This window comes from Leptonychotes weddellii, chromosome 7 (genome assembly GCF_054177405.1).
Source record: "Leptonychotes weddellii isolate Sample4059 chromosome 7, ASM5417740v2, whole genome shotgun sequence".
NCBI classification, from domain to species: domain Eukaryota; kingdom Metazoa; phylum Chordata; class Mammalia; order Carnivora; family Phocidae; genus Leptonychotes; species Leptonychotes weddellii.
In genome coordinates this window covers 104,953,555-104,980,973 of record NC_138375.1, presented here as the reverse complement: position 1 = coordinate 104,980,973, position 27,419 = coordinate 104,953,555, and the positions used below count along the sequence as shown (strand labels likewise).

Below are 27,419 nucleotides of genomic sequence, written 5' to 3'. Positions count from 1 at the left end.
TATTTGTTTCAGAGGTACAGATCTGTGATTCAACAGTCTTGCACAATTCACAGAGCTCACCATAGCCAAGATGTCCATCGACAGATGAATGGATAAAGAAGATGTGGTATATATATACAATGGAATATTATGCAGTCATATGCTCATTTAAAACTACAACAGGCAGAAAAAGAATGGAAGACAAAATAAGAACAAGGGAAAGGAACAAGTAGAAAACACAGGCAAATATAGTAAATAGGAGTCCAACTATATCAATAATCACTTTGAATGTCAACAGTCTAAATGCACAAATTAGAAGACAGAGATTGTCAGAATGAATCAAAAACACAACCCCATGAGGCGCCTGGGTGGTTTAGTCATTTAAGGGTCAGACTCTTGGTTATAGCTTAGGTCATGATCTCAGGGTCCTGGGATTGAGTCCTGTGTAGGGCTCCCTGCTCAACGGGGAGTCTGCTTCTCCTTCTCCCTCTGCCGCTCCCCACCACCCATGCTCTTTTTCTCAAATAAATAAATAAAATCTTAAATAAATAAATAGATAAATAAAATACAAGAATACACATGAAGCAAAAGTAAATGGGTAGAGAAAAACATACTATGCTAACACTAATCAAAAGAAAGCAGGAATAGCTATATTAATTTCAGGCAGAGCAGACTTCAAAGTAGGAAAATTATCAGGTATAATTATAAAGGGGTGAGTTCTCCAAGAAGACATAATAATTCTTAACATATATATGCCTATAAAAAGAGTATCAAAGTATTTGAGGAAGACCTAACAGAACTGCAAGAAGAAACAGATGAATCTACTAATATACTTGGAGACTTTAACACCCCTCTATGCAAAATGGGACAGATCGAGCAGACAGAAAAATCAATAAGGTCATAGTTGAACTCAATAGTACTATCAATCAGCTAGATATAACTGATATCCACAACAGAAGATGAAGCTTCTTATCAGGCTCACATAGAACAGTCACTAGGATAGACCACATTCTGAGCTATAAAACACACCTTAACAAATTTAAAAGAGAGAAATCATATAATGTCTGCTCTCACACCACAATAGAATTAAACCATAAATCAGTAACAAAAAGGTCACAGGAAAATCACAAAATACTTCATTAAACAACATCTTTCAAACAACACATGGGTCATTAAAGAAATCTCAAAAGAAATGTTGAAATATTTTGAGCTAAATAAAAGTGAAATACAGCATAACAAAATTTGAGGGATGCAATTAAAGCAGTGATTAGAAGAAAATTTATAACATTGAATGAATATATTAAAAAAGAAAACAACACTTAAAATCAATAATCTAAGCTTCCATCTTAGGAAACTAGAAAAAGAAGACAAATTAGATCCAAAGTTAGCAGAAGAAGAGAAAGAATAAAAATTAGAACATGAATCAATGAAACTGAAAACAAGAAATCAATAAAGGAAATTAAACCAAAAACTGTTTCTTTGAAAAGATCAATAAAACTGATAAGCATCTAACCAGAATAACTAAGAAAAAAAGACCCAAACTGTACAAGAAATGAAAGTGGGGCCATCACTACAGATCCCATTGAGATTAAAAGGATAACAAAGAATATTATGAAAAACTCTATGCCCACAAATTTGATAATCTAGACAAAATGGACTATTTCCTTGAAAAAGACACAGTCTAGTAAAACTCACACAAGAAGAAATAGACAATCTGAATAGGTTCTTATCTATTAAAGAAATTGAATCAATAATTTATAACCTTCCTAAACAGAACTAGGCCCAGATGGGTTCACTAGTGAACTCTACCAAACCTTTGAAGACGAAATTAAGCCAACTCTCTACAATCTCTTCCAGAAGACAGAAGCAAGGGGAATACTTAACTCATTCCAGCAGGACACCATTACTCTAATACCAAAACCAGATAGACATTATAAGAAAAGAAAATGAGACACCAATATCTCTCATGAGCACAGATGTAAAATTTCTTAACAAAATATTAGCAAATCAAATTCAATAATGTATACAAAGAATTATACACCATGACCAAGTGGGATTTATCCAAGGTATGCAAGGCTGGTTCAATACTGGAAAATTAATGTAATCTATACATCAAGAAGCTAAAGAAAAATAACATGAGCAAAATCAATAGATGCAAAAGAAGCATTTGACAAAATTTGGCACCCATGCATGACAAAAATTCTCAGCAAACTAGTAACAGATGAGGACGTCCTCAACATCAATTAAAAACCTACAGCTAGAGGCACCTGGGTGGCACAGTCGGTTAAGCCTCAGACTCTTGGTTTCACTCAGGTCATGATCTCAGGGTCGTGGAATCAAGCCCCACATAGGGCTCCATGCTCTCTCTCTCAAATAAATAAACAAATCTTAAAAAAAAAGAGACCCGCAGCTAACACCATACTTAATGATGAGAAACTCGAAAGAACTGACATCTTAAGACTTACAATGAAGCTACACTAATCAAAACAATGTGGTATTAGGTGTGCCTGGCCAGCTCAGTCAGAAGAGCATGTGACTCAGGCACCCGGGTAGCTTAATCCATTAAGCATCTGACTCTTGATTTCGGCTCAGATCATGATCTCAGGGTGGTGAGAGCAAGACCCATGTCCGGTTCCACGTTCAGCACAGAATAGGCTTGAGATTCTCTCTCCCTCTCCCTCTGCCCACCCCCCACTCCTGTGCTCTCTCTATAAATAAATAAATAAATAAATAAATAAATAAATAAATAAATAAAATAGTTTTTTTAAAGAGAAGAGCATGCGGGGCACCTGGGTGGCTCAGTCGTTAAGAGTCTGCCTTCGGCTCAGGTCATGGTCCCAGGATCCTGGGATCGAGCCCCGCATCGAGCTCTCTGCTCGGCAGGAAGACTACTCCCTCTCCCACTCCCCCTGCTTGTGTTCCCTCTCTCGCTGTGTCTCTCTCTGTCAAATAAATAAAAATCTTTAAAAAAAAAAAAAAGCGACTCTTGATCTTGGGGTTGTGAGTTTGAGCCCCACATTGGACATGGAGCCCACTTAAAAAATAATAAAATAAAGAGTAAGACAATGTGGTACTGGCAAAAGAATACATACGCAGATTAATGGATCAGAATAGAGAGCCTAGAAATAGATCCATATAAATACAGTCAACTGATCTTTGACAAAGGAGCAAAAGCAGTAGAATGGAGCAAAGATAGTCTTTTTCAACAAATAGTGCTGAAACAATTGAACATCCACATGCAATAAAATGAATGTAGACACAGACTTTAAACCCTTCATAAAAATTAACTCAAAATGGATCACAGACCGAAATGTAAAATGCAAAACTATAAAACTCCCAGAAGATAAGATAGAAGAAAACCCAAATGACCTTGGGTATGGCAATGACTTACAACACCAAAGGCATAACCCATGAAAGAAAGAATGGATAAACTGGACTTCATTAAAATTAAAAACCTCTGTTCTACAAAAATCAATGTCAATAGAATGAGAAGACAAGCCATAGACTGGGAGAAAATATTTGCAAGAGACACACCTGATATAGGACTGTTATCCAAAATATATACAAAGAACTCTTAAAACTCAACAATAAGAAAATGAATAACCCTATTAAAAAATGGGCCAAAGACTTGGACACCTCACCAAAGAAGATACACAGATGGCAAGTATATGAAAAGATGCTCCACACCATATGTCCTCAAATAATTGCACATTGAAGCATCAATGAGAAACCACTACACACCTACTACAATGGCCAAAATCCAAAACAGTGACAACACCAAATGCTGACAAGGATGTGGAGCAACAGAAACTCTCATTCAAAGCTGGTAGGAATGAATACAAAATGGGATAGCCTCTTTGGAAGACGGTTTAGAGATTCCTTACAAAACAAAATACACTCTTACCATACTATCCAGCAACTGCACTCCTTGGTATTTACACAAGCGAATTGAAAATTTATGTCCACATAAAAAGCTGCACACAAATGTTTATAGAAGCTTTAGTCACAATTGCCAAAACTCAGAAGCAACCAGAATATACTCCAGTAGGTGAATGGATAAATAAACTGTACATCCAGAAAATGGAATACTATTCAGTCCTCCAAAAAAATGAGTTATCCAGCCATGAAAAGACATGGAGGGACATTAAAAGCATGTTACTAAGTGAAAGAAGCCAATCTGAAAAAGCTGCATACTCCATGATTCCAAATATATGACATTCTGAAAAAGGCAAAACTCTGGGGACAAGAGAAAGACTGCAGGGGCGCCTGGGTGGCTCAGTTGGTTAAGCGACTGCCTTCGGCTCAGGTCATGATCCTGGAGTCCCGGAATCGAGTCCGCATCGGGCTCCCTGCTCAGCAGGGAGTCTGCTTCTCCCTCTGACCCTCCTCCCTCTCATGCTCTCTGTCTCTCATTCTCTGTCTCAAATAAATAAAATCTTTAAAAAAAAAAAAAAAAGAGAGAAAGACTGTAGTTGCCAGGGGTAGAGGGAAGGGAGGAATGAATAGGTGGAGTGCAAAGGACTTTCAGGACAATGAAAATCCTGTGTCTGATACTATAATGGTGGATATATGACCTTAGGCATTTGTCAAAATCCACAGAATGAACGACACCAAGAGTGAGCCCTAAGGTAAACTATGACCTCTGGGTGATAAAGATAGGTCAGGGAGGGTTCCTCAAGTGTAACCAGTGTGCTACTCTGGTGGAAGATGTAGATAAGAGAGGAAGCTTCAGAGGTGTGGGGGTGGGGGAAATAAAGGAAATCTCCATACTTTCCACTCATTTTTGCTCTGAACCTAAAACTGCTTTCAGAAATAAAGTTGCTGAAAATGTATTAAAGTGGTAAAAAATAGTTTTAAAACAGGTAATACTGTATATTCCTATTTTCATTTTGGAATGAAAAACACATGTGTCATACCCACAGAGATGTGAAAAATACACCACTGTATTAATGGCAATTTTCTATGGGAGACTCCAGGGAAATGCAGTTTAAGTTTTCCTATTGCTTATCTGTTCGTTTCTTCAAAATTAGTTTTTCATCGTGTACCTACATAGCTAGTGCTTAATAAGTGCTTTCTGAATAAACAAGTAGAGAAAAAAATAGGGGTTAAATGGAGATCTGGGGACTCATCGTATTTATGGTGACCTTGCTATCCTATCCACACACTGGCCCAACCCCACATACATAAAGAGAGTATACTGAGCACTACCCAGCACTTGGTCTGTAGGCTTACAGCAAGCCTCCAACAGTTTTGAATTTTCTCTTAGAAACTGGTCCATAAAAGAGCATATACCAGGGCACCTGGGTGGCTCATTTGGTTAAATGTCTGACCCTTGATTTTGGCTCAGGTCACGATCTTGGGGTTGTGAGATCAAGCCCCGCGTCAGGCTCTGCACTCAGCAGGAAGTCTACTTGGGATTCTCTCTCTCCCTCTCCCTCTGTCCGTCTTCTCCCTCTCTCTCTGCCCCTCTTCCCCCCCGCCCATCCCTCTCAAATAAATTATTTTTTTAAAAAAGAGCATATATCGCTGAAGAACTCAAACTGACAATGAACTCATTTATGACTGTAGTATTAGAACCACTGACTCTTAACGGCTTTGAGATAAAGATTAGAGACTTACACACACTTAGACCCAAATGGGTGGGTAAGATATGCCACTAAGGTACAAGGATCTATATTTCTATATATACTATTTTACTTTGTACTTGTGTCTGTATTGTAGAATGGTCATAAGATATTAATACAGTTGACCATTGAACAACACAGGTTTGAACTGCATTGGTCCATTTATACGTGGATTTTTTTTTTCAATAAATACAGTGCAGTACTCTACATATATTTTCTCTTCCTTGCAATTTTCTTAATAACATTTTCTTTTCTCCAGCTTACTTTATCGTAAGAATGAAGTACATAAAACATGTAACATATAAAATATGTGTTGAACGACTGTTTATGTTATCAGTAAGGCTTCCGGTCAACAGCAGGCTATGAGTAGGTAAGGTTCTGGGGAGTCAAAAGATATACATGGTTTTTTGACTGCATGGGAGTTGGCACCCTAACCCCTGGGTTTTTCAAGGGTCAACTGTACATAAGTTGTGCACGTAATTTATATAAATGCACATGTGTGTACATATACGTAGAGAGAGACCATGCTCAATAAGCTTTTGCATAGAGGTGCACAATCAAAAAAGCTTCAAGACTGTGGCTCTGGTGACCATCTGGTCCACCCCCCTTCACTTTAGAAAGGAGGAAACCAAGGCTGAGAGAGAAGGGAGATAACTTGCCCAAGTTGTACAGCTGGTGAAAGACTGGGTCTCTAAGCTGAGTCTGCCAATTTGAGCCCGTTGCTTTGTTTATTGTTTGTTTGCTGCTTTGTTTATTGTTTGTTTGCCTCATCTCATTATTTTCTGATGGAGTAGAACGGTTTTTTGAATGCCACGTAAGTCCAAGTCAAGAGTACAGGTAAGTTTTAACATTATATTTTCCTAGAAGTTTAAGTTTTTAAAAAGTGCTTACATGCCTAAATGGACTTCTGCCTCTTCTCAGAAATGGAGGGCTGCGCTGCCAGTCACAGCCTGCATTCCCTACAACCAGCCTACCTATTCCTAGTAAGCTTTATCCCCTGACTCACAGGAACATTATCTGTAGGAATAACGCCCAGAGGAAATTAATCAGCTATAGAAATCACTGACAGAAACGCCTCCCGGACAGTCCCCTGGCCATTTTAAACATTACTTACAAGAGCCGTCAGCAAAATCCTGTCTCCATGGACCATTACTTTGAGGGAACACTGCCAATTGCAGCATTACTTGGAAGGCACGTTTTTTATGTTCCTCAAATGCCTACTGTCAAACTAAACCAAAGTTCTGAAAGGTTTCAAACACTTCCAAGTTTGGGTAAGTAAATATAGTCCCAGATTCAAGTGTGGCCTGGGGGCCAGGTAAGCAAGAACATTTTTTCCCAGCCTAAGGGCAAACTTTCCTTCCTCAGGGCATCTTTGTAAAATTCACATGCACTCCAGGCATTCTGATGATTTGGAGAGGCCTTTATAAACCTAGAATTCTATTTCCAGCTGTCTTCCCTTACGCAGGATAAGGAGGAGAGCTTCACTTTCTCTGGATCATCTTGAAAACTTTTCACCCAGGACCAAAAAAGCACACGACAAATGATAAAAAGGTAAGCACCACAGCTCACATGTTTCAAGTGCTCTCCCCCCTACACCCAGAACCCTTACTGACTTCACAAAGGAAACATCTTGCACAAAAGTGGCCCACGTGGGAAATGACCCATGGCTCCTGAAAGGGAGTTATCAATAGACCCATGTAATCATAATGTCATTACTTTGTTTCCACTGGATGACAGAGTCTTCCCAATATCATTTGCTCTTGGCAGACCATATATCATAACTCTCCTCCCGTTAGTAATTTCTTCACTGCAGGGAAAACTCTGGAAACCATCTTGAGAAATGGTGAAAAATATTTCCTATTCATTTAAAATTGCTTTTTTATGCACTTACTGTCAAAAGTTATAAACAAAAACTTGTATGAGCCAACCATGGAGGATTGGGGCAGTATAAGTGTCTATCATAAGAAAAATCTAGCTGCATAATTTAACAAGGTGTTTAGGTAGGTCCAGAACCACAATATAAACACCCAAGTCATACTTCAAACTTGGCACTTGGCACTCAAAGTGTAACTCAGAGACTTTTTTTTTTTTTTTTTTTTACTCTTATTCAGCTATACACTTTTGTTGTGAAATTTCTTCGTAATTTATTCATTTATTAACTAAATTCATTTCCTTAAGGTGGGAGTTAAGAAGTAGGTACGCTACAGACAAAGCATATTGTGTGTTTATTGAGACATGTTTTTAAAATCTCTCTTAGTAACTTTGCATTCAACTTGGAAAACTAAGGATCTTGCAGCAACTCTTTCCATAGGCTGAGCAACCGTTCTCCAAGTGTCCTGAATAATGGGTTGGCGACAAGATGGAGGAAGGTTCTAGAGGTGTGGCAGAAAGCTCTGTCCTTGCCCTCCATGACAGTAACATATCAGCAGCAGACACAATGGTCAGGCTCATTGAATTAAAATAAAGCAGCCTCTCTGTCTGGAAAGAAGGACTCAGAACTCAGAAACATGGACTCTGGACTCAGAAAAATCAGTTTGAATTCTGGCTCCCCACTTATTATCAATGTGATTTGGGGCTCAACACTTAGAGTCTATGAATTTCAATTTCCCTATCTGTAAAATCACGTTCAACAATATATCTATATCTAGATAGAGAGCTAGATATCAGGTACACAGAAAGTGCTCAAAAAGAGTACTTATCGAATCTGCAGATGGTCCAGAGCTGGGGAGAGGGATGCTATGTCATAGAATTAAGGTTCAAAATTACCGTGACAGAAAGATGAGCTAAGATGGTGATAAATATTATAGAAGGAATAAAAATAAAATCCCATAGTTAAAGATTTTTTGTTTGTTTGTCGGTTGGTTGGTTTTAAGTTCAGTTGTACCAGTATAGAAATGGAGACATCCTGGCTTAATAGCAGCTGATGTGAAAAATTTTCTGAACACTTGAATGACAGAGAATGTACTATGGAGACAATAGCAAGACATGGATACTGAATTATTAGGTGTAATCTCCTACTACAGAAGCATATGTTGTCTATAAATCAAGGAAATGAACTAGCCTAATACATTTTGCCATGGCCATATCCCATCTGGAGCACTGTGTTCAGTTCTGGGCACTGTATTTTTGAAAGAATATTTATAAAATATAGTATAATCTGAAAAGGAAATCAGAAGGGTGAAAGGCTTACATATAGGAAAGCTAAAGAAGCTAGGAACGATGGTAAGGCTAAAAAAGAGAATTTTAAGGAGAATGTGATAATTGCCTTCAAACATATAAAAGGCAGTAAAAATCAAAGAGTAAGAGTAATTAATATGTATTGAGTACTTATTATATGCAGAGTAGTCACTGTTATCCACCCTAGCAGGTGAGAAAGCTAGGGCACGAGGGCCGAGCTATATGCTTACAGTCACATAATTTGGGTGGGTGGAGCCAGGTCTCATCCCAGTAGTCCCGCCCCAAATCGAGGAGGGATATTAAAGCTATATTCCAAATATTTCTAACCTCTGTCTTACAGGATCACGGTAAGATTGCACCATCCCCATTCTTTTGAAGTTGGACACAGATTAATGAGTTGCTCGGGCTTGGGAAATGTGAACCTAAGTCATTTTTGCGACTTCAGCATGGGAGTTCAAGAGTCTGTGAGCAGCTCACTACAGGTTCTCACCAACACGGGTGTGTCAAGATGAAACTTCCCTCAGGCTATCCGTCTAGGTCCCTGCGGGGAAATGATTAACAGAGCTGTCCTGCTGACCCCTGTTGGACGTAGCAGGAGCAAGAAATAAACTGTTGTTTGATTCAGCCACTGAGATGTGGGGACTGCTTGTTACTGTGGCAGTACCCAGCCTTTTCTGACAGCTAAACAAACCCACATGCTTCAAGTCATTAAAATATCCCAGAATTTAAAAAAAAACTTTATTCTTGTATTTTATAAGGTCAGAACTAAGAATAGCTTATAGAAACTACAAGGAGGCAGAATTGGGCTTAATTCAATTTTTTTACAGTGAAGTTTTCCAAAGTTGCTTCATGAGGTGGAGCACTCCCTGAAAACGTGGTATTTAAATAGAGGCCAAAAGGCTGGCTAGGTCAGTAGAGCATGCGACCCTCGATCTCAGGGGTCGTCAGTTCAAGCCCCACGATGGGCCTAGGGTTTACTTTAAGAAATTAAAAAATTAAAACATATATATATATAGGGGCGCCTGGGTGGCTCAGTTGGTTAAGCGACTGCCTTCGGCTCAGGTCATGATCCTGGAGTCCCGGGATCAAGTCCCATATCGGGCTCCTTGCTCAGCAGGGGGTCTGCTTCTCCCTCTGACCCTCCCCCCTCTCATGTGCTCTCTCTCTCTCAAATAAATAAATAAAATCTTTAAAAAAAAAAAAAACATATATATATATAAAATAAGTAGAGGCCAGATGGTCATTGTGCATCTATGTACCAAAAAATATGGCCTAATTAAGGAGGTTTAATGTACCAAACATTTATGGAGCACCTCCAATGTGCCAGGCATTTCAGCCACAGTGCTAAATCCAAACGCACGATCCCTATCCTCAAGGAAATAGCTATCAAGTACAGAAGTAGATAAGGTCTGCAGATCCTTTTAGCCGTGTGATTCAACCAAATTAGAGATAATAACATGGCCTGCATGAAGCTGACAGCAAGCCTGAACTTAGAAATAACCACGTAGCACAAGAAATCCTGCTGATGCTTAAGTTGTATTATTATTTTTCAATTAGGAGCCAAAAGTATAGGGTTTGCAAAAGGAAGGAAAACGCTAGAATTTCTGGGTTTACAGGAGGAACATTTTCCCTTTCTCTAGTTACCATTCTTAAATCTTGCAAACCAGGCATATTATCTGGCTTACATCAGGGGTGTTCCAGCAAAGGGAACAGCACTGACTCACAGCAATTGTTACCGACCTTTTCCATCACTTCTCCCACCCCTGAGAGTCAGGAAGGGAACATTTCAATCCCCATCAGCTCAGACCTAAAGAGAGGCAATAATCTTCCTGTAACACCGTTCTTAAGTTTACAAATCAGCCACAGCTGTTCCAAAAATATCAGAAGTTTTTCCTAAAAGTGTTATACAAGCAGGGCCTAGAGGAATCCCATACTCTAAGGACGATATGAAAATCACAAACTAAATGAGTGATTGCAAGGGACATGGACATTGTTTCCCAATGGCACCCTTACACAGGACGAAGTTCAGTGCTTTCTTCCCCTAACGGTATCAGTAATTAAAGCCTTGTTTTTTCAAACTTTCAAAAATCAAGCAGTGCAGAGATAGGCTTTCCTTTGGCTCGCTGCATTTGAATGGGAAAAACATCTAACTCCGGTAAGCATTAACTGTAATTGCTCTGGGGCAGACATTTCCATTTTGGGTTATTATTCGTATCAGTATTTACACAGAATAATATATGTGGATGGATTTTGCAGCCATTATCTACACAAGAGTGACGTATCTGATTACTATTGTTCCCCAACTCAACAGCATCAGTTTGAACTTTGAATACTCCGGCCCTGCCCAGACCCTGAATTTTCTGAACTGTGGTTCTGATTTTCGATGAAATAAACAAATAGATGAGAGCAAGTTGGATTTCAATGCCATGCCTCCAGTCAGTTCAGTGCATGAGTTTCTCAAAAATACACATACAGAAGAAATTGGCTTTGGCACATGTAGGAGCAGCAGAGAATTTGCAGCTTGTGCTAGTTTAAAGTGCACCCTTAATACTCCGGCCTGTTTTCAAAAATAAGTGATATTCTTCCAGAGACAGCTGGATCCCTGTGGTACCCAGTCTTGCAATAAACTACGTGCACAAACGTACACTTCACAAACACAGATGTGAAATGTCGACCTAGGACAGAAGAGAGGCACTCAGATTAGGGTGTTTAGTCTAGTGGCTCCACACCCAAAAGTTTCAGGGACAGAGCTGATGTTTGAAGAGTGAGAGGGGAGACCGCCCATCCTGTACGTTCATCCGGGGACTATGGAGATGACCCCATTTTCCCAGCGCCAGTTTGCCCTCTGCCCTGGTGACCCGGGTTGAGATTTAATCTAGGGCCAGAGTGGGGCCCAGACAATTGTGCGGGTGGTTACTCAGACGCAGAGAAGGGCTGGAAATCACTAAGCGTCCGCCGCTGGCGGCGCTGACACACCCACCCAGACCCGCTGGCCCGGGGGTGCGGCAGGGAGGCGGGGGGGACCCGCGCACCCCGGTCCCGCGCGCACCAGGATGCTGCCACGGGGGACCCGCGCGAATCCCGGTCCGGGCTGAGAGGTCGCGGTACGCTCGGCAGAGGATGCCCTTTTCCTCCTCCCTGTCCCCCGTCCCCGAGCGAAGGGAGCGGGAGAAAGTTGTGCCCGGGTCGCGGCGCCCCGGGCCGCCAAGGGAACGAGAGCAGGAGGAGAAGAGCCCCGGGCCCCCTTACCTTGTCCTTGGGGCCGAGGTTCTGCAAAACCTCCTTGCCCGTGGCGCTCCGGATCTCCACCCCGGCGGGCGCGGGCGAGGCGGGCGAGGCGGGCGCGGGCTCCCTGCCCTCCTCCCGGCCTTGGCCCCGGCGCGGGCTGTCCCCCTCGACCCCCGGCCTGCTCCCCGAGCCGCGGCCGCTGCCCTGGCCGCTCCGGGGAGTCTTCGCGCCCCGCTGCCCCACGCTCAGGGCATCGAAATCCAGCGTCTTGCTCTCGAAGGCGCCCTCCACGTTGCAGAACATGCCGCCGTACTTCTGCCGCGGGACCTGGTCCGTGGTGCCCGGCCTGGCCAGGTACACGGGCAGATCGTCCTCGTGGGAGCTGTCCCAGCCCCTCCGGCCCGAGGCCATGGTGCCGGCGCACAGCGGCCCGCAGGTTCGCTCCCCCAGAGGCGGAAAGGGCAGCCGCCGGCAGCGTGCGCCGAGCCACAGTGACTGGGGCGGGAGGAGGCGCCTGAGCGTTCGCGCCAGAGGCGGCAGTGCAGCTCGGGTTCCTGCCAGTCCCCAGCCAGCCAGCGAGCGCGCGGCGCAGGGGCCGGGGCAGCGGGCGCGCTCCGCCGCGGGACCTGTCGCCCGCCCGCCGCCCCTCGGCGCGCACCCGACCCTAACGTGGCCCCGCAGGGTCGCGCGGCCCGGTAGCCCTTCGAAAGTAGAAATCCCAACTTGGCGCGCGCGCACACGCACACGCACACGCACACACACGCATGCACACTTCCCGCGGGCCCAACAACGCTCAGATTCACACTCAAGAACTTGCCTCACTCACACATGCGCTCAAACCCTGTTTTCCCCACACTGACTTCCGAGTTTGCTTCACGAAGACACATCTTTCTGCCCCACTCGTGCACACAAACCTAACTGGCTCAAGTGTGTTCATCTGAAAGCCAAATTCTGATTTACAACAACACACATACACACAAACTCAGGTTTACCAGACTCACAATCCTAGACTTTGCTTACCCATAATCCCAGATTGGTCTCATTCCCATCTTAGAACTGTCTCACAGCTGTCCCCGGTTCTAGAATCTGCCTCACAAACCTGCACCCTCAAAGAAAGACCTCCTGAATTGGTTGAGAGTGAGACCCTCTTACTTTGCCGACAATCACAAAAGCCTGCAATTGACTTACAGACAAACCTACACTTAAACTATTCTTACCTCATATTTAGCACCCTAGCTTGTGCTTTTTACCCACCCATAACTGACCTCACAATTACTTTACAGGTCACGGACACGCACACATCCCTAGACTGTGCCTTGTAAAATACTTCCAATACCCCGGCCTACGACAAACCCGAAGCTAACCCCTCACACACTGACTCAAGCTCAGGTTTACCTCAGTCAGAACCCTCCACGTGGGCTCACACATATATTAAGATTAACCGCAAAAAAAAACACAACCAAAGACTTTGCCTTCCGTGCAACCTCAGCTCCACACAGATTTCACTTCTGCATGCGCCCGCTCTCACAGCCTCGTTCTCCTCCCCGCGTCCACCCACATATACTCTAAGCCAGACTTTGCCAATGAACAGAGTGGGCAAACGGCAGAGCTTGCCTCGCATCGGCGCACCCAGCCTAAATCCAGAACCTGCAGTGCCCACATTAGACGAGGCCCCCTTTCAGAAATTCGCTCACTCCTTAATTGATTCATCCAACCAGAACCGAATGCCTACCATGCCTCTTCACAAGATACTGGAGCGATGGCGTTAAAACAAGGCACATGGGGGCCGGCCCTCAGCAAGAGTGTAGTCTGCCACCACCCACCTAGGGAGCACAAGCATTCACTATTCCGCGTGACACACTGCAATTTCCTTTGTGAACCTCCGCACTGCATCATAAGCTTCACGAGGTCAGAGATCTGGTCTGTTCAGTTTACTATTAGCATCCGCAGGCACAGAAGAGGAACTCGATAAATCCTTTTTGAATAAGTGGGTAATGCTAAGAATAATAACAACAGCAACAACAGGGAACATTTATGGAGGTGTTGCCGTGTGCCAGTCACTCCTGTAACTGTGTCACATACAGTAACTCGACGTTCAGAAGCATATGGCCGGCGTCTTTGTGCACACACCGTCTTTGAAGGCATGTGCAATGAATTTGATCAACCGAAACTTGCAAGTCCAATTTTGGAGAGTAACTAGGATGTTGGAAAATGGATTCGATGGCAGCATTGTGACAGTCATGAAAGGTTGGGGGATGGGAGTTGACGTGAACTCAGATCAAGACAAGCATGTTGACACAAGTTGTACTTGCCCCCCATCCCCATGGGGCGAAAGATGCTTACTGAACTGCCCCTGCTCTATCAGATTATTCATGATTTCTTAAGCAGACTTCCTCTGGGACACTGCTTTTTTAACAAATGCTGGTTGCCAACAGACCCAGAAGTTCACATGAGAAATCGGTAATATAAGCTGTCCCCTCCCTCTTTGCTCACACAGGTGATTTCCTTCCTCTTTCCCATTGCTCTCAAACTCTTCTCCATTCATTAATTTATATACAGACTTTTAGGGGGACATTTGGTATGTGTCCAGCACTGTCCTGGGCTCCCTCCTCTGTGGAACATAAATCTAATGGGAGGAAAGAGATGATAAATAAGAACAATCAGATCAGATAGTCTTAAGAGTTGTAAAGAACACAAGATTCCCAGCTTTTAGATCAGTTGGTCAGTCGAGTCTTCCCCCCCTGACTCTATAAACACCATGGATACCAGCACCATCAGCAAGGGCAACAATAAATAAAGGTATTAGCTAACACTTATTAGGAATTTATCCTGTGCCAGGCTCAATGCTAAGGACTCTTCATACACTATCTTGATTAATTTTGATTAGTAATACCTTAATTAACAATACAAGTCACATACTATTATTTCTTTTTTACTAGCAAGAAGGCTGAGGCTCTGAGTAAATGCCCAGGTTGTGACAGAACCATAACTAGAAGCAAGATATGGGCAAAGCGTCTGAGGTTTCCTTTGAGAGGGGAACATTCTGAATGTAGATGCGTGCTTGCATGGGCTCATGTGTGTGGGCGCTTGGGCGTAGATAAATCCCATTGTTGCAGTTACATTGCCTCACCACTATGTTGCAATGGATAAGCTCCATGATTACATTTGTTGACGAAACATCGCATCTAAAAGTCAACAGCTGCATATACACATATGTATTTAATTAAGAAAGCAAAGCAGCCTTTAGAAGTAGGCTAAAATGGGAATGGCTGATCTGACTCCAATTCTTCAACTACGTGGCCTTAGGCCAAGGATCTTAGTTAACTTCTTGATGTCTTTCTGCTTTCTATTTGCCTCACCCACCAAACAGGATTAGAAGGATTTCATTCCTTGAGTAAGACATTGTGCGAAGAACTTCACATGCATTGCCCTAACCTTCACCAACCCCCGTAAATGTGATGTGATTACTGTCCTCACGTTACCAGGGGAGAAAACACAGCCTGGACAAGTTAAGTTTCCTGCCTAAAGTATCACACTAGCACTTCAGGCTAGAATTCAAACCCTACTAGCTAGTCCAGAGCCTGTGCTCCTGAAAACCACCCCAAGACAGAATTCTGTTATAAGAATTCAGAGAAATGATAATGGGAAGACCAGAAGTAAGGTGTTAACAAATCGAAAAATTCTAAGTGCGTGCCCCACTTGTTTTGGGGCAAAGGTAAACTTTAAGACAAATACAGAAATATCCTACCAATGTCCTCCTAACAAAAGCATTAGTCTCATGAACACACGCCAATTTTACATCTGTCCATAATAAGGTAGAGGATACATTACTTACGACAATCACAAACATAAGGGCGGCATCATGCCTCTGGTCACCTTAAGTCACAATTCCCAGGAAAGGGCTTATCTAAAACAATGTGCAAACAGCAAGCCATTTCTATCATGCGGGCAGCAAAATAGAGCTTTCAACTTGTCACACACCAGATCAAATTTGCATTTCCTGTAACTCTGCAGTAAATGACTTGCCACTTTGCATTGACATGACTTGTTATGTGAGCTTATGGCATATCCGATTATAACTTTAGGGAAATGTATTCCAGAGGCATCTTCTATTACCTATAGGTCAGCGGAAGGCAGAATCTCCTCTACAGTAAGCAATGCATGCATGAGCAATCCTGATATGGCTGCACACATCATATCTTTTATGCAAAATAAATTGCACTGAATTCTTATAAAGCAAAAATCTACCCAACAGAAGATACAATTTTAATCCTCACTAAGGCTGTGCCTCCATACTCAAAATAAGGAGAGAATAGAGGAGTTATGCTCTTTTCCTTGATTCAACAGTGAATTTAAATATTTCTGATCAAAATCCACCCTGTCTTTTCCAACCTTGAATCGCAGGAATTTGAACCTAGGTTATTTCTGTCCCACTTTATGGGTACAGAGATTGAAGATGTCATTTTTCACCCTACAGATGTCATATATGTATTAGGCAATCTCTGCAAAATATTCAGTACTCTGCCTGACACATAGTAGATGCTCAATAAATTTTATTTATTTATTTTTTAAGATTTTATTTATTTATTCATGAGAGGCAGAGGGAGAAGCAGGCTCCCAAGGAGCAGGGAGCCCGATGCAGGACTCGATCCCAGGACTCTGGGATCATGACCTGAGCCGAAGGCAGACGCTTAACCATCTGAGCCACCCGGGCGCCCCGATGCTCAATAAATTTTAGTCCTCCATTTCCTCAGGGTATATTTAGCTACATCATTAATATCACAGTTTATAATAATGAGCTTGACCTCGTCCTGTAACTTTAGCTTTGCAGGGTTTTATGGAACAAATTGAAATTATGATAATATTTTGTATGCATGTTAAAAAGTCACTACTATTTTCAATATGTCTCCATCACACCTTAGGAATTCTGACAGGCTACTAGTGAATTTCAGCTCAATATTTGGTGACCAAAGTGTTCATTAGAAAAACAGGTCATTTCTCAAACCTATACACAATGTTAAAACTAGTTTGTTAACATATTTTTAATAATCCTAGTTGTGCATGCAGAAAAATTCCTGCTATTTCATAGATATATATATGTAGGGAGAAAAATCAACAAGAATATATATCAAAATATTCATAAGGGGTGAGCTGTAAGATTATGAGTAACTTCTAGTTTCTTCTTTCATGCATTTCTAAATTTTCCAAAATCTTTATAAATGTGAGTTACTTTTATATACATAAAGATTTATTTATTTATTTGAGAGAGAGAGCACAAGTGGGGTGATGGATAGAGGGATAGGGAGAGAGAATCTCCTGCAGACTCCCTTCTGAGCTCAGAGCCTTGCGGAGGGCTCGATCCCATGACCCCGAGATCACGATCCCAGCCGAAAACAAAAGTTGGACGTTCAACCGACTGCACCACCCAAGCGCCCCATAATTGAATTAATTTAATTAATTAATTATTTATTTGAGAGAGAGAGAGAGAGAAAGTGAGAGAGTGCATGTGTGTGTAAGTTGGGGAAGGGGCAGAGAGAGAGAGAGAGAGAGTGAATCCCGAGCCAACTCCTGGCTAGGTGCGCCCAGTGTGGGGCTTGATCTCACGACCCTGAGATCATGACCTGAGCCGAAATCAAGAGTTGGCTGCTTAACTGACTGAGCCACCCAGAAGCCCCCAGAATATATTTTTAAATATGTGTCTAGGATCTTATTTTAGATAAAAACACGTTTATTGAACATGTTGAAAATTGCTGATAGAGAATTACTGAACTGAGCTGTTAGCTCCCTACTCTATTATGAAGATCAATTATCTAAAATGAAAAATAAAAATAAAAAATAATTAGACTCCTCATAAGAGTCAAGTTGCCACCTCATGCAAAAAGCATATCAGCAGCTGGACAACTGAATGAGAAAATGATCATTATGACGAGAACACAAAGTGAGGGCTTATAAATGTCCTCGAGGCAAATCCTTTCCACCAAAGGATTAGTTAATAAGACACGACATGATCACCTTCTGACTGAGAAGTTGTTGGCGTTTCCTTCCCAATTTTTATACACTAAGCATCTCTCTTTGATGTTGTTATTCTCAAATGTTTAAAAGCCAATTCCAATCACAGAATTTCCTTTTGCCTTAAGTGGGAAGGAGACAATTGGTAGGTAGTTGCTGACCAATATGATAAAACAGATATTCACTTCAAATGCTCTAATGCTCTAGTTTCCTTGGTGTGGGTTCGCAGGTACAATTTAATCTCCTAAGTGAAAAATCTCTAAGGAAGATCCAGACAATAAGTGTAACTATGGGGTATAACAAAATAATAATAATAATAACAAAACAAAAGACAAAAAAAGCTAAAATCTGTTCAGCCTCTTTAACAGCCACAATGGCTCACAATCTGTTTCCAAGGTCTTATTTATTTATTTATTTATTTGAGACAGAGAGAGAAAAAGAGAGAAAGTGAGAGCATAGCAGGGGGGTTTGCAGAGGGAGAAGCCAACTTCCTGGAAGAGTAGAGAGCCCGACTCGGGGCTCAATCCCATGACCCAGGGACCAAGACCTGAACCGAAGGCAGATGTTTAACCGACTGAGCCACCCAGGCACCCCTGTTTCCAAGGTTTTTTAAAAATGTGCTTATTTTGTTATTTTTCCAGCTATTTTTCCTGATTTTTGTCCATTTACAAAAGCATCCCATTGGTTCTACATTATTGTTGTAACAATCTCATTCTGATTATTTAAAATAAAAATAATTCTCTTACCTATTGCCATCTAAAGATTTTTTTAAAAGCAGTAATGAATCCTTCCCTTCTGTCCTTCCTTTTCAATGAAAATTTCAAAACTGCAGAAAAGCAGATGGTAATTTAATAAACTCCCATTACTCACTCTTTAGAATTTGTAAATGTTAACTTTTCATATTTTTCCTGTATTTTCAAGCAATAAAATATAGTAGAGTTCAAGTGCCCCCTTCCTGTTCTACTCTCTCTTCTTCCCTCTGAAAAAGAACCACTAACCTGTATTCATCTCTCATATTCTCATAGAGACTGCTCTCTGTTCTAAATTCATCCTTTCATTGAGATTTGTAGACCTTTTTTTTCTTTCCTGCTGAATAAACTACTGTCCTTGTTTAATTATTTGCTTTTAAGGAATAACCATGAAATTTGATATACAGAAGCCCCTCAATCCCAGAAAGCAAACTAAGGCTTGAAGCAATACCAGAGGGTTTCTCCTGCTAAATAAAGGTAATCGTCTAGCTCATTTATCAGGGCACTCATGCTCTAAGAGTAGGTGTGTCTCTTTAGATCATTGGGTTTCTGCATCAACCAATACTAGCTCTCTTAGAGACAAGCTCAAAAACCAACCTTTTCCTCTTGAAGGGAATATTTTTGTTATCACCCTGATTCAAGTGGCTCCAGGAAACTGGACATTTAACTGGCACTTAACATTTAAAAAGATAACTCTTTATTTTAGTATTCCCTTGAGCATAAACTAAATAATGGACAAAGAAATGTAGTCAAATAAAATGACAGTCTGAAAAGAGAAGCTCCTTTCGTTCCAGACACAAATTTGCTGCCTCCACAAGACCAGACCACATCCTGGCTCCAACTAAATAGCTAACAGGCCAGAGTATAAATGACAGATACTAAGAGATATGGAAGGCAAAGACGGAACACGTGGTGAAGAATTCTTTCATTGAGAATGTTACAGATTCAGACACATAAATGCATTGGTAATGTCTTCTTACCCCAGTGCTTTGTCTGAGTTCATTTTTCTGTTAATAAATAACTCCTTGTCCAGGCAGCTCCCTGGAAAGCTTTATTCCTCCAGATCCTTGATAATTAAGATGAATGGGTAGGAAATAGGGTCCTGTCAATGTTTCAAGCTTTTGTAGTGATTTATATTGGAAACATAAAGAAAAAAATAAGGAGACAATTAGTTTAAGCATGTAGCCCTGATTTCCTTTTCTTATTACAAAATATCAGAATATTTACATGCTATGGGATACGTTTGAGAAAGGCCTGGGATTTGAAGTCACAAAATCTGGACTACAATTATGGATCCATCACTAGCTGAGTGAATTTTGGGGAATTACATAAATTCTCTCTTTCTGTTCCCTCATCAACAAAATGTGGATAAAAAGCTGTGGTGTTGAAAAAAAAAGAAAGGGGAGTTGTTGCATAACAACTTATAAATGCTTTCTACAAATGTGAACTTTTCTTTTCTTCAGTGCTTGGCCCCAGTTTCTGTGACCCTGTATGTAAACAGTAAACAGGTCTTGAATTAATGTTATCTAGAATTTTTGTTTCCAGTGGTGGATAAAATTGTATGTAGTATGTAGCTAACGATTACTAATCAATCTTAGGTGTGACCAAAGAGAAAAATATATTTTGGGAAACCAAGTCAGATTACCTTCTATTCCAATCCTGAAAGTCTTAGACATTTGTCCCCTAAAAGCATCCTAGACCAAGGGTAGACTCAGATGTATATAAGCTATAAATATTTTTAAAGATTGATGTTTTAAAGCAGAGCGCACATTAAAATTTACTCAGTTTTGACTACACGATGTCTAACAGCTTAGTAATTCTTAATATTGGTTGTTCACTAGAAATTGTAAAGTACAACGTTAACTTGCCAAAGTGTTTATTTCTTACCAAAAAATATTCAGTATGACTATATACTCAAATAATATACTACAAAATTATTAGTTGTATCAAAAGGATTTTTTGGCTATAGAATTTACACCTACAAAAATCTACGTTGCTGCTTTTGCAATAAAATGCACTGAGTGGTTCTAGGAATAACTAGACTATATCAAGATGAACTAATCTAAACTTCTCAAAACCGTATGTTTATCAAATACATAAATTAGGAGAATTTTCAAAAGAAAATCTGAGGCTAAATACTATGCAAAAAATATAGTAGATTAATTATCAGATGAAGTATTTTATTTTTAATATATTTATTTTTATGGCTTATTTTTATCTAAAAATTAACTATTAATTAATTATTAAACTAAAAAATTTGCGTGACTTAAGACATGGATAGGATTTATAAAATGTCTATAGTATTGTGGTTGGTAAGTCTGGTAAATGTAGAACATGGAAATTACCCTTTTAACAAAACACAGTAAGGATGTAATAATGTTAGTGAGCTGGATTATTCATTGTTATGGATATAATTTTTGACACTGGCTGGCAAGGCCATAATTATTTATTTAAAAATTCAATAATCAGTCATTAAAATATAAGCATAAATCATACCATGATGATTACTTTCACCATGTAGATATTTACCAGTACTTTTTACATCTGGATCCTGAGAAGTCTTTAATTCAGGCCAAGGCATAAATGAAAACTTCCTGTGGGGAAGGCAGATCCAATTTTATTAGAAATATAACTATTCCTGTAGATCTTTAAGTACTCTTCCCAAAGCTCTAGTATACTTGATAGAGAAATCAAGTTTATTGTTTTGTTTTGTTTTGTTTACCTTTGAAGACAGTGAATAATGTCTCAGGAACCACTTTGAAATTTGTCTTTGTAAAAAGAAAAACTATGAATTTTTGAAATAGCCTTATTCGTTTTGTTGTTTTTAAATCCAAAGATCAGTTCTGTTTGTTGTCCTAAAATAATTCAAATGCAGAAGAGACAAAATCTGAGCCAAGTCCATTCTCCCTCAGCCAAGGGAGAGCAGAACTCTGCAGGAGTAACAAAAGAGAAACAGTCTGCTTAATCAATTCAATTCATTACATATTTATTGAGTACTGATTTTTTTGGCCAGGGAATATTCAAGGTGTGGTGGGAGTTTACAACATAGTGATAAGACGAGTAGGGAAATCTCATGCTGCTTTGCCTGTCATAAGTGTTGCAAGAGGATAAAGGAACTACAGATCAGCAAAGACCTTCTGAAAAGCAAACCACAAGTCACAAAGGGTGAGTTGGGTTTTGACAGAGGAAGATGGGTGAGGTCATTCCTGGCAGAGTGAGAAATGGGAAACAGTGAGCAGGCCTGCTTGGCTGGAAAGTACAATGCTCGTAGGGGAGTAAGGGATAAGGCCAGGAAGATTGGGCAGGGCTTGAATGTGGGGGGACCGTGAATGAAAAGCGAGAAACTTTTCAGTTAGGGAAGTAGTTCAACGCTGGGCCATATCTGCTTTGAAAAACTTACCTCACCTACAGCTGTGAGTCCCTGGGTTTGATTTCTGATGTGGCAGTCATATCAGCATCTGCCCTCTGCCCAAATTTCTCTCTCTGCGTATGGCTGTCTGAAATCATCTTTAGGCCCTCTGTGCTATTACTCAAGACATCAATGCTTTTGTAGATATAAATGCTCTGAGAGTGAGCCCTCCTGCAGCCGTCAGTGTATGGATTTCCTGTCCCTCCCTGAGTGGGCTCAGAAGGCACAGAGAACGTCAGAGCGTGAAATCTCAACATGCAGTGCAAGGAGTGTTTGGAGAAGGGGTTAGAATCGGGAAGCAAATTTTCACCACAGAAAGGGGCAAGTTTTTTGTTTTTTTGTTTTTTTTTTTTTAAGATTTATGTATTTATTTTAGAGAGAGAGAGAGAGTGTGTGTGTGTGTGTGTGTGTGTGTGTGTGTGTGTGAAAGCATGAGCAGGAGGAGCAGAAGGAGAGAATCTCAAGCACACTCCATGCTGAGTGAGGAGCCTGACGTGGGGCTCGATCCCGGGACCCAAAGATCAGACCTGAGCCAAAGCCAAGAGTTGGACGCTTAACTGACTGAGCCACCCAGGCGCCCCAGAAGGGGCGAGTTTCTAAATGAGTCTGCAGTGTGTTCACAATGAGAGGTGATCTCTTTTCGTCCAGGGTTGCGGGTGGAGAGCAGTTGTTGGGAAACCAGAGATTCCACAGCAGTACGGAAAGCTCAGAGCTGTGACTGATGAGATGAGCAGATGTCCACTTGACCGGGGCTGGGTTAAGAAACGTAAGATTAAATAAGAGGCACTGAAGAAAGTTTTTCATTCTGCATGGATGAGAGGGCACTAGTTCTCTATTGCTGTGTAACAAATTCAGTAGTTTAAAACAACACAGATTTGTGATCTCACAGTTTCCATGGGTCAGGAATTTGGGTACAGGCTAACTGGGTCATCTGCTCAGGTCTCACCAAGCTGAAATGTAGGTGTCTGACAGGGCTGAAATCTCATCTCTACGTTGGGGTCCTTTTCCGTGCTCACTGGTTGATGGCAGCATTCAGTTCTTTGCAGTTACAAGACTGCCAGGCATTGTCTTGCTGTCAGCCCGGGGTGACTCCCAGCTCCTAGGAGGCACCCTTGTGTCCTTGCCATGAGACCCCTTTCATAGGCAATTCACAACATGGCTCTTTGCTTCTTCAGGATCAGCAGGAGAGTCTCTTGCTTTCAGTCTCTGATTTCTTTTCAAGTCTCATCTGATTAGGTAAGGCCCACCCCGGATTACCTCCCTAACTTAAAATCAATGGATTAAGAGCCTTAATTACATCTTCAACATCACTGCAGCACCTAGACTAATGTTTGACTGAGTAACCGGGAGGAGGTAGATACAACCAGGGTCATGGGACTGTTGGAGGCCATCTCAGAATTCTGCTTGTCACAGAGTCATGCTGCAATTTTTAACAGGCGAGAATCCCATATTGATGCTCTTATTCCACGGAGAAAGTTGTTAAAAGTGGGCCAGCCCAGCCATTTCTTATATGTCTTTACAACTCCCTCCACTGTTAGTACTCGGTGCTTAGAATTTTACCAAGAATTAAAATAACTACATTTGTAATATTTGAGGATGTGGATATGGTTATGATTATATGATTCAAAATTATATTTTAAAGGGTGAATTTTACAGGGTGCCAGCACAAATGCACAAAACGATGTTACAGTGCCTGGTAATCTGCAATAGTGTATATATACCAAATTAAATAAAATGCTTTGTCTTTTTTTAAGAGTCCTTGTGGGACAGTGGAAGAGTGCATTACGGGATCTGGATTTTGGTTCAGCCAGCATCTGTTACTAGCAGAGAGCTCTCGGGCAGCTCATTCCAGTCCTCTGAATCTCTACAGTTTGTACAATGGGACAATAAACCTAACAGACTTACCTATTTTGCAATGTTGCTATAACTATCGAGCAAGACTGTTGTAAGGATGAAGTGATAATAGTTGTAGAAACGTATATAATGTAGAAATTCATATAAAATTTAGGGACAAATTCCTAGGCAAAATCTTGATGAGTTATTAGGTGGGCGAGGCCCCCCAAATATTTAAGCCAGAGAAGTCAAATATTATGAGCCAGAACAGTGGCAGACTCTTACATCATGTGGTCACAATAAAATAGTTCTACCAGTAGGGCGCCTGGGTGGCTCAGTCGTTAAGCATCTGCCTTCAGCTCAGGTCATGATCCCAGGTCCTGGGATCGAGCCCCGCATCGGGCTCCCTGCTGATTCGCCCTCTGCCTGCAGCTCCCCCTGCTTGTGCTCTTTCTCTCTGTCAAATAAATGAATAAAAAAATCTTTTAAAAAAATAGTCCTATCAGCAATGTAACCTTCAGATGCAGCCTCAGCAGCCCCTTTCCAGTTGAGGTGGCCTCAGACGTTCTCATGGTAAGGCTCAGAAGTGGTCTGTTATAGTTGGAGCCTTGAGAACGTAATTTGAGTGCACATGGCTAAGTCTGCAGGCTCTGTAGGAGATGTTCTTCCAAGGCATTCTCCATTGAGTTGAAAGAGAAGTTTCTTCTCTTCCTGTATCTTGTTAAAAGGGAATGATGGCATTGCATTGGGGAAGATTCGGGAGTTCTACCCTTTATAGATGTTGTGAAAGTTAAGCGCTAATCCAAAACTAATCTATGTAATTCCTACCACAACTGACTTAATGGCATCTATCCCAGGGGTCAGCAAATGACAGTCCCTGGGCCATATCCAGCCCAATGCCTGTTTTTCTGTGGCATACAACCTAAGAATGTTTTTATACTCTTAAATAGTTGAGAAAAATCAAAAGATTTCATGATGTGTGAAAATCAGATGACTCAATTTTCAATGTCCATAAGTAAAGTTTATAGGGCAGTCACACTTGTTTGTTTATATATTGCCTATGGCTGCTTTCACACTGACTGAGGGGAATAATGGCAACAAGGGCTGCACTGTCCACAAAACTGAAAATCTTTGCTATCTGGCCCTTTACAGGAAAAATTTGCCGACCCCTGATCTATACCATTTTGAGGTTGGTGAATGTGTTGCGAAATAAGTTCTCGTCGCTTCCAGGAATGTTTATAAAGTTGAGTGATTTTATTTATTTATTTATTTATTTATTCTTTAGAAGATTTTATTTATTTGACAGACACAGCGAGAGAAGGAACAGAAGCAGGGGGTGTGGAAGAGGGAGAAGCAGGCTTTCCACTGAGCAGGGAGCCCGATGCGGGACTCGATCCCAGGACCCTGGGGATCATGACCTGAGCTGAAGGCAGACGCCCAACGACTGAGCCACCCAGGCACCCCAAGTTGAGTGACTTTAAAGGACAGTTTGACAATCCATATCAAGAGTCTGAACATAGAGGGGTGCCTGGGTGGCTCAGTCGGTTAAGTGTCTGCCTTTGGTTCAGGTCATGATCTCAGGGTCCTAGGATTGAGGCCCTGAGTTGGGCTCCCTGCTCAGCGGGGAGTCTGCTTCTCCCTCTCCCTCTGCCCGTACCCCCGCTTGTGCTCTTTCTCTTGCTCACACTCTCTCTGTCAAATAAATAAATTAAAAAAAATTTTTTTAAAGAGTCTGAACATATTCAAGAAATCTGCATGTTAAGATGTATCTGCCCGGTATTTCTGCTGCAAATGGTGCTCAGAGCACATTGTCTGAAACAGTGTTCTCTTGTGTCTCTGAGACCACTTCTATTGAAGCTCTTTTTCTGTTACATGGTGTAGACACTTCCTAACTTGGGGAAGATCCAGGTCTCACTTCCCTGTGTGCGCTGGTGTAGGTGAAAAGGCTTCTGTAGGAACTGTTCTTTCAGCACCACACCCCACAGGTCCTTTCAAGGGTCCTTCCCTCACCTGAATGCAGACGGGGAACTGAGGGGTCCCTATTCAAAGAGCAAATCCTCGCAACTCTCAGAATTCTCCATGTTAAATGATAACAGCCTCATACTGACTGCAAATCAGACGATTTGGGTTTTTTCTAACACACTAGAATGCTCTGACTGGTTTTTTCTTTGAAGAGTGTGCTTTAACTCTCTTTTGGAAAGCAAACATTTAACAGTTTTATAGTCAGGAAAAAAGTTCCGCCCATAGCCCCCACGGTATAACACCCTGTTTTGGCTCCGTTGTGTTTGAAGCTGAAACACTCTGCTTTAAATTTTGACATTCATTTCAAAGAGCTGAAATTGTGTGCCATGTGTCAAGAAGGAAAAAAATCTGGACTGAGGTTAACAATTTAATTAATCCAACTGCTCCCTACTGCCATTTTTATATCTGAAGCAAACTGATATCCTAGCTAATATTTCTATGTCTGTCAAAAGATAAAATTTGAGAATGGTCCAGAAAAAGCTAATAATTGAAACAAAAAAAAAAAAAAAAGAGGAAGTCATTGATCATGTAAAACAGTTCTACACTTTTTTACTATTTTGTACCAAATAGCTTTTGGTTCCATTTCAAGGAGACTGGCAATACAGGGATTTGAAATATGACATGTTGAGCTGCAGCCTAGGTGGTCTAGTGTGGGTCACAAAAACTGGAATTATGTAATTCCCTTATATAAAAAATGTCCTGAATCTACCATATGTGGACACGTTCTATACAGCTGATGCATCAGTCATTGTGGTATGGTGGGGGTGGGGGGGTTGGGCAAACAAATAAATTGCCAATGAAAAGAAAACCTAAGTGCTATCAAAAGGATCAGCTCAGGGGGTGCCTGGGTGGCTCAGTTGGTTTAGCGTCTGCCTTCGGCTCAGGTCATGATCCCAAGGTCCTGGGGTCGAGTCCCACATCGGGCTCCCTGCTCAGCAGGGAGCCTGCTTCTCCCTCTTCTCCCTGACTGTGCTCTCTCTCTCTCTCTCTCGCTATCTCTGTCTCTCTCTTTCAAATAAATAAAAAATCTTAAAAAAAAAAAAAGGATCAGCTCAGTTATGGGACACACACAGCCATCTTCAGAAGGTAAGGGAATCCAGGTTAGTGCTAAACAATGAATAGGGAGAAGGAAAGTGGTGTTGAAGGGGCATGCAACAGATTACAGGTGACCCTTGAATAAAGCAGGGCTTTGTTCCCCTCCCCCCACACAGTCAAAAATCTGTGTATAACTTTTGACTGCCTCAAAACTTAATACTAATAGCTTACTGTTGACTGGAAGCCTTACCAGTACCATAGTCAATTAACACATATTCTGTAGGTAATAAGTATTATATTTTTATGGACAAGTAGGAAGAGGAAAGAAGATGTTAAGAAAATAATAAGGAAGGT

At 41.3% G+C, this 27,419-nt stretch overlaps 1 protein-coding gene across 1 annotated transcript in view; it reads right to left on the bottom strand.

The window, feature by feature from the left end:
- The window catches only part of DPYSL3 (dihydropyrimidinase like 3), a 104,664-nt gene extending 92,110 nt beyond the window's left edge, over positions 1 to 12,554 (bottom strand). The window contains exon 1 of the mRNA XM_081826883.1: positions 12,030 to 12,554. Coding sequence (XP_081683009.1) covers positions 12,030 to 12,419 — 390 coding nt within the window. The 5' untranslated portion in view covers positions 12,420 to 12,554. The remainder of the gene's footprint in view (positions 1 to 12,029) is intronic.
- Positions 12,555 to 27,419: the final 14,865 nt, after the last annotated feature.